General features: G+C 37.8%; 1 protein-coding gene across 1 annotated transcript; it reads left to right on the top strand.

The window, feature by feature from the left end:
* Positions 1-706: 706 nt before the first annotated feature.
* PRDX1 (peroxiredoxin 1) lies at positions 707-7,922 on the top strand. Its single transcript, XM_063297833.1, has 5 exons — positions 707-859; positions 3,168-3,321; positions 4,079-4,201; positions 6,310-6,440; positions 7,488-7,922. The coding sequence occupies exons 1-5, from the start codon at positions 712-714 to the stop codon at positions 7,571-7,573; spliced, it is 642 nt and encodes a 213-aa protein (XP_063153903.1). The 5' UTR covers positions 707-711; the 3' UTR covers positions 7,574-7,922.
* The last annotated feature ends 626 nt before the right edge of the window (positions 7,923-8,548 follow it).

Genomic DNA, 8,548 nt, shown 5'->3' on the forward strand with positions numbered 1-8,548 from the left:
TTTCTGGCCAGCAGCTGAGAATTATGAAGGGGATCATTTTGAGGAAGGCTAATTTACATCTATTTTTGGTGTCTCTATAGTTGGTACAGATTTGGGATTTTCTCTAATAAAATGGAAGATTTTATCATTGAATGAGCTTTTTAAAACATATTACTAGCCCAGATTATTTTAGTAGAAATAATGGGGTGTTCTTATGATCTACTTTGGTGGCTCAAATTGAGACATTAAATGCAATTTAATTGGTATTGGTAAGAAAATCTGCAAATACAAAAGCTGTGGTAAGAAACATACTATGATCTTAGCTGAAATCAGAAGCTTGTGCTTGATAAAATTAGGGATTGCAAAATGTATGGCTTCATAAACTTAGAAGGGTATAATGTATAAAGAACTTTAGGCTATGTATGGTTTAAAATTCAGTTTTAGGAATAGAGGCATCTTGATATGGTGGTCACACTCCTATGCTAGTTAATGATTGGTACATGTAGAGAAAGTCCTCTTCATGTGCTATTCAGGAAATTTGTATTAACAAAAGCATGTTTCATCTGTAGTTTGGGAGGTTTGTGTAGGTTAATTCTAACATGAATGATTTTTAAAGGCTTTTAAGACAATGATGGTTCTTTTCAGGCCATTAAATAATTTCAGCTTCTGAAATCTCAACTTCTGAATAATTTAGGCAGCTGCATTATCAGTGTTCTTTCAGATAATAGCAAAATGTTTGCTAATCATTTCTCTCTCTCTCAAGCTTCAGTCAGAATGTCGGCAGGAAAAGCTTTCATTGGGAAACCAGCCCCAGACTTCAAAGCCACAGCAGTAATGCCAGATGGCCAATTCAAAGACATTAAACTCTCTGACTACAAAGGTAAATCCAACAAAGCATGCTGGGTTTGTGGAAGTGATGGTGTCATATAGATTATATATTTATCTATATAAATGTATGATTATTTATAAAATTATTTATCTATATATATTTATATAATGTATAATATTATACATTATATAGATAAATAAGATCTTGGTCCAGAAGCAGGATCTTTGCTTGTGAAATGTTCTGTGTTAAAGTTACAAAACAGTTTCTCTTGAAAGCTTTATGAGCATCTCACAAGTGGCTTATAGCAAAACACACATTATACACAGGCATGGAACAACATCACTTAAAACTAGAATAAATAAGTCCACATATTTAGGATATTAAAGTATTATAAATAAGTAGTTCACTGTTTATAGAATGTGTGGCCTAAAAGAGCAATTTTTGGGGTGCAGGATTGAATACTCGATGTCTGCTTGCCAGAGACCATATTGTTGTGCAATGTTGCATGTTAACCAGTGTGAAATTATACTGGATTATGGTACATTTGAATCAGTGAATGTTGCAGGTGTGTATATGTAGCCCTGACTTCCTGTACAAAAGATGAGATATAAATCTAATAGGGTGGTATCTTGGGAATGGTGAGGTATCTACTTCAAGCTTAAATTAGCTAGCTCTAAGGTAGACAGTTTGCATATAAGTAACATGCAGGAGAAAGTGTGCAAGATATTCTTTTACCAGTCAAATCATGAGATAATCATAGCAGTCCTCAGTTGGTTCTTTTGTCTTAAATATATTCACATTTATTCTGTCCTTTCCTGCTTTCCAGATGTGTCAGCTCTCAAATTCCTAGCTGATAGGGAATTAAATATAGTATACTTTACATCCTCCCTGCTTTAGGCAGTCTCAGTGTTGAATTTCAGCAGAGCATCTCTGATCAGCCAATATCCTACTGCTTTTGGCAGGAAAAGCTCAATCCCAAAAGCAAAACAAGCTAATTCTTCTTTTGATAATCAATTGTGGTGGGAAGGGCTGCTCAGTGTCATAATGCTATGTTGATTGTCACTCACTCAAATGATATCTGGCAATGGAGAAACCAGAATCTGGTGCTCCCAGGAAGCTAATTGACAGTGGTGGCCCACTGGATATATCCAGCCAAATTATGTGGCAACAGCACATTATTACAGAATTAAATATGGCTTTAGATTGTTGAGAGAACAGCGGATTGAAAGGTAAAAAACAGGTAAATTAAGTTGGTTTTCAGATTGCATGACTTTAAAAAAAGGCAGAGATGCCAAGAGGTTAGGTGCAGCAATTGGGAGAGGCCTTACTGTGTTCCTGCCATTTGCCTTGACAACCTCTCAGCAGATTGGGCAGATCACAGAAGATTGCTAACTTCTGATTTAAGGACAACTTGTTACTGAATAATTTGTATGTTGATGTTGTTGTTTATTCATTCAGTAATTTGTATGTTGGTGGGGTACCAAAAATCTTGTGAGATTTTTGCCATTGAAAAAACTATTATGTTTGGAGTCCCATAGATGCTATGAAGGATAATACAATGTTTGTGGGGGCACCATATTGATAGCACCTGCTTTAGGGTATCCTGGCCTTAAGTAGTTACTGAAACTGTTAGCCAACAGCTGAATTATGCTGGCAACCGATATGTAGCATAATTGGTGCAGTGAAGGAGTAATATGCTACTGTTGTATGTGCTGCTAATACATTTAGAATTAACTACTTTGATATTGAAACTTGTATCCTTGTAATGGTAGGAGCCTAGTGCTTTATAGAGTTGTTTGTGAAGCACCCAAAACTATGGCTGCTAGCAGCATGGAGAATTTCTTTTAATAATTTTATGGCTTCTCAGTTATAGTAGATGTTACTTTTGGCTGTTTGGTAATAATTCCATAAAGATGCCACAAAGCAGTTGTAAGAATTATTCGGTTTCTGGAATTTGGGATTACTAGGGATGTGCAAAGCATCCCATGGATGATTTTGGATCTTTGACCCAAAATGTATGTGTTTTGAAGTTTTGGTCCAAATTGTGAATGGGATGAAGCTGTTTGGTTCTGATTATGGACAAAAGCATATTAATTTGGGGCAGAAATTGTTCAGGGGTAGTGAAAGTATAAGGACAAAACCAAGGACGTCAGTGACCACTGAGTTTTGTTTCAGCCATACCATGGTGAATCCAAAATAGTTCAGGAGAACTTATAGAATGCAATGGTTTATTTTGGGTTCGAAACATACTTTCCATTTTGTGCACATTCTTAGTATCTATATCTTGTGAAAATGTCACTAATTTGTCTATGAAAGGAATTTTTCTATGCCAGTGACTATTTTTTTAACTTTTTCCTAGGGAAATACGTTGTATTCTTCTTCTATCCACTTGACTTCACCTTTGTCTGCCCAACTGAAATTATTTCATTCAGTGACCGTTCTGATGAATTTAAGAAGATAAATTGTGAAGTGATTGGTGCTTCTGTTGATTCTCACTTTTGCCATCTAGCCTGGTAAGTGTCTTTGGGTTTGAGGCTTTCATCTTCTCAGAGAGCTTTCTCTAAGGGTAGGAAGCTGTGTGTTTCTGTTCAAACCAAAACCCTTTGAGTTTAGTGAGGTTTACACCTGAGGAACAGGTACAGGTTGGAGTGCAAGGTGCAAGTGAAATAAGCAACTGCCCAGAAATGGTTTCATCAGCAAGCTTTATCTTATTTCTAATGTAATCTCATGTACTAAGCAATTATATACAAAAGAGGAAACCTAATTCCTGCTTACAACTATTGCAAAATTGACAGGTGAAAAATAAGTGAGTCTCTGGATAAGTGTCACAAACTTGCCTATTTGGGGCTTTAAGTATAGATTTCTAGAGCCTGTAGTAGTTGTTTGATGTATAGGCTTAGACTAAATGGAGCTTAGACTAAATGGAGCCATTTTTCTGCCATCTCATAGTAGCTATAGTAATGCCAAGGAACTATGTGTTTTTGTGGCAATTTATGTTGCCAAAACACATGATAAAGACAGTGGGACTGCACCACTATGAAGCTTCCACACTATTCCAATAATGGAAACTGACTTTGGTATTCTGCAAAAGACTTAATCTGAGGAGGATAGTTTTGGATCTCTGCTTCTTTGCAATTACAAAGGTTGCTAAAATACTTACTCTTTGCACAATCTGTGCTTCAGTTGGATCTGTTGAAGTATGATTGGTCATTTTGAAAGTATTTATTTGAAAAACTGTATAATAGGCTGTTTTCTGACCTCTTCTTAAAGGATCAACACTCCCAAAAAACAAGGTGGACTAGGCCCTATGCACATTCCCCTGGTTTCTGACACAAACCGTGTAATTGCTAAGGACTATGGTGTATTAAAAGAAGATGAAGGCATTTCTTACAGGTAATGTTACAGTCTCCATCTGATTTGTGCTCTTCAAGCACTTTTTTCCCCTTCAGGTCAATTTTTTAAATTAAATTCACTCCTGTTGAATTCTTTGGTGATCCTAAACAGTTTGTAGTTTTGAGCTATCAATGCTGTGTTTAAATGCAGTCATTATTCAGCATCTTTTTCAAGTCTTCTAGTCTATCAAGTTGCAAAACTGGTACATTTGAATCTGGGCATACATTATCAAGCTCAGACTAGGTAGGCCTTATTTAAAGGAATCCTTCTTTCTCTTTTTGTGAAGTGTTAGTTGTGTAAATTTGCCTTGTCATATGTTGAAACTTTGCTCAGAGTTCTAGTTTCAGTAGAAATTGAAGCTGAAATACTGAGTTGTAGTCCTTCCTTGGGCATGAAAGCCAGCTGGGTGACTTAAGGCCAGTCACTCTCTCAGCCCAACCCACCTCACAGGATTGTTGTGAGAAAAATAGGAAAGAGCACTAAGTATGTACATCACCTTGAATTGACCAAAATAAAAAAAAGGCAGGACAAAAATCTAATAAACATGTTCTAGTGTATTTCATGGCTGTGAAGCTCCTGGGTTCAGTATTGCCTCTACTTGAAATTCTGTATACATGTCTAGTGAAACTATGGAATTCACTACTTTCAAATATGTGGTAGTCACCAATTTAGATGACTTTAAAAGGGAATTAGATAAATTCCTGGAGGATACAGCTATGAATGGCTATTAATCCTGATGCCTGAATATTGTCTCAATTACCCTAATGAGTATGTTAAAAAAAAATATACTGACAGGTGGTAATAGAAATAGTGATATTCTGCTAACTTGCAAGTTGTGGCAATGCTTATTACTACATGGAAAATACATAGACATGCAAATGCCTGGTAAATACTATCTCAGATGTGAAGTTGACTTTTGTCATCTATGCAGGGATTGTCCTTGCCAGTTTTGGGGAGCAAAGGGGAATGGCTATGATGCTTTCAAGGTGCTTTCCCAGGGCCTGAATGGGGAAGAATCAGCTTTGGCTCAACCCTAACAAGACTAAGTGGCTTTAGGGTCCCCCATATCTAGTGATTTACCATCTTTAAGTCTGGCTGGGGTGACACTTCCCCAATTACAGCTGGTTTGCAATCTGGGGGATTCTCTTGGGACTCATGGTTCCTGCTCAAAGAGGAGGTGGTTGCAGTGGCCAGGAGGGCCTTTGCTCAAATAGATCTTGTGTGCCAGTTGCACCTTTTCCTAGATTGGGAGTATACTGCTCAAGGTCACTCATGCCTTAAGTCACCTCCAAATTGACTATTACAGTGTACTCTAGATGGGGCTGCCTGTGAAAAGCATTCGGAAGCTGCAGCTGGTCCAGAATACAGTGGCACAGGCAGTAGTGGGTGCACCTGAGTACACCTTTGTAACACTGTTGCTGTGTAACCTGCACTGGCTCCCAGTAGGTTTTCAGGTGCAATTCAAGGTGGTGGTTATCATCTTTAAAACCCTACATGGCATGGGGCCAGGTTACTTGCAGAACTGCCTGTCCTACTAGATCTGGCAGGGTGGGCAAGTTCTGAGTCGCCCTGGTGAAAGAACATTGCCTTGTAGGGTCTCAGAAACGTGCTTTCTCTGCCATGGCACTAGCCTCCCCTCCAAAAATACAGATGGCTCTGACCCTGTTGGCCTTCAGGAAAGCCAGGAAGACCTGGCTTTTCCCCCCAGGCACTGGGGCCAGGATGTAGATGGAGCTGGCACAGGGTGGTTGATGGAATGCGGTAGCCTCAGGGTTGCTTTAAAGGGTCTTTATATTGTATTTTTATTTTGTTCACCACCCAGAGTATCTTCTGGTGAATGGGCAGCTATACAAGTTTGTTTAATAAATAGATAATGGGCATAAAATATTTTCAGAATAGGTAAGGTTCATTATCTCATCTATTGTAGTTCTAATCTAATACTATTCAAGCTAAAGAAGACTGTAAGAAGTGATTGTTTTGCATAGCACACGCAGGAATAAATGCCTTATATTTGATAGTTGCTTTGACTTGTATTCTAAAAATTAGAAAAAGTTGTATTGGTGTTTGCACTACTTCTAACTTTTTTTTATTACTCTTTTCTATTTCAGGGGCCTCTTTATTATTGATGATAAGGGGCTCTTGCGCCAGATCACAATCAATGATCTGCCTGTTGGTCGCTCAGTTGATGAAACACTCAGGCTAGTTCAGGCTTTTCAGTTCACAGACAAACATGGAGAAGGTGAGATAGTTATACCTTATTTACTTATTTAATTTAAAGTGATTGGCCACCCAACTCCATTGGACTCTAGGCGGCATACAAAACCAGGGAAACTTTATACAAAAATTTATACTTGCCTGGCTTATATTGGTATAACAAACAATGGAAGGATTTGGTTAACTATAACATGTACTACTAAGATCTTGCCTACAAAGCAAAAATTAATTACCTTCAGAATTGTATAAACTACATAGATGTGACTACTTAAGACTTTAGCCTTTTTCCATAGATAAAAAAATTAGATTATAGCTATTACCTGAATTTTATTTTAATGTTTAAGATGTAGGCCGATCAGATTGGGCCTTAGAAGTCTTGTTCTCAGAAGATTTACTGGTTTGTGTTACAAGTTTAAGGTTAATCAGCATAGCAGCTGATGGAGTGGCAGAGTTTATTCCAATGAAAACAAAATAATTACAGGTTGAGGACAAATTTTTTCACCATTGTAAAAATATGTTGGAGATTACATTCTCTAAAATCAGTGCAAACAAAGTTTTGTGGCACAATGCCACGTGTGATTTGCACAATGAAGTAAAATGTCACTTGGAGAAGGCTCAAGTTTTCTATTCTGGAAGGGGCTCTTGGAGTCTCAAAAATGGGTTTGGTGTTGCACATGTTCCATGTTTTGGTGTTGCACATGTTCCATGTTTCTGACTACGTGTAATATATGAACCCAGGTGGTTGTGGCTTATTCAGTAACATATAACTAAATAAACCTAAATTCTGTTGTGTGGAATACTGGTAAGCTATGATACTAATGATAGATAATCTAGTACTGCTAAGAATTGTGTTTTAATTGAGAATATTTAAGTTGCAGTTTATGATCAGAATAACTACAGTATATTGGTCCAAATCACCCCATGCAACAGGTTTTTTTTCTCTCAACCAATACAATTCTAGTATTGTAAACTGCAACTCCTCCTCTTTTCTGCTAGGTTGGGGGTATTGGTCTAGCTATGAACATCTCAATTATTTTTATATGATCCAATAACTAAAATGTATTCTCTTTAGTGTGCCCAGCTGGTTGGAAACCTGGAAGTGACACTATCAAGCCAGATGTCAAGCAGAGTAAAGAGTATTTCTCCAAGCAGAAATAAATGTTGTATGTCATGTTTTGTACAAGAAACTTATTCTATAACATGTGACAGAGCAATCTTTGCCATTCCTTATTTAAAGAGTAGCCATGTTGTGAACAAATTGGTTTACTGCTTCATTTCATAAGTCTTTTATTATAGATCATCTGGGTCTGAATGTGGATTATAGATTGACATTTATATTTTGACTAATTATCCAGCCTATTAACCTCAGCCAAAGTAGAGAATTTCCTCCTTGTGCTCCTGCAGGTAGCTGACAACGGCTAGCATATTAGTGACTGGTACATGTGGAACAAATGGCTTTTCTTGTATTTTGTACTGTTATTAAACTTTTATGAAAAAAACTGGAAAATGTATCATCAATTCTCAAAATAGGAACATGAACAGTCCTAATACAATATAGGTATGAACTTACAACAGCACTGAAAATAGAGACAACCAGTCCTTGAAGTTGCGAGTGTTACAGCATCCCCAGTCACATGATCATGATTTGGGCGCTTGGCAACCAGCACGCAGTTGCAACATCCCACAATCATGTGACCGCCTTTTGTGACCATCACAGCCCGCTTCCAACAAAGTCAATGGGGAAGCTGGCAAGAAGTTGCAAGTTGCGGTCACAGGACGTTGTGCTTAACGACCCATGGTGCTTCACTTAATAACCACAGCTGAAACGTAGTTTGGCACGGTTTCAAAGATAAAAGGCTAATATAAACCTTTTACTACAGTACAGGTAGTCCTCGCTTAACCATTTGTTTACTGATGGTTCAGACTTTTTCAGACTCAACAGTGCTGAAAAAACTGACAACTGGTTCTCATGACTTGCAGTGTCCCCGTGGTCATGTGATTATGATTTGGGCACTTGGCAACTGGTTCACATGACTGCTGCAGTGGTCACATGATTGCCATTTTTGACTTTCCAGCCTGGCTTCTGGCAAGCAAAATCAATGGGGAACTGTGATTCACTTAGCCGCTGCAATA

This window comes from Candoia aspera, chromosome 3, assembly GCF_035149785.1.
Source record: "Candoia aspera isolate rCanAsp1 chromosome 3, rCanAsp1.hap2, whole genome shotgun sequence".
Classification (NCBI taxonomy): domain Eukaryota; kingdom Metazoa; phylum Chordata; class Lepidosauria; order Squamata; family Boidae; genus Candoia; species Candoia aspera.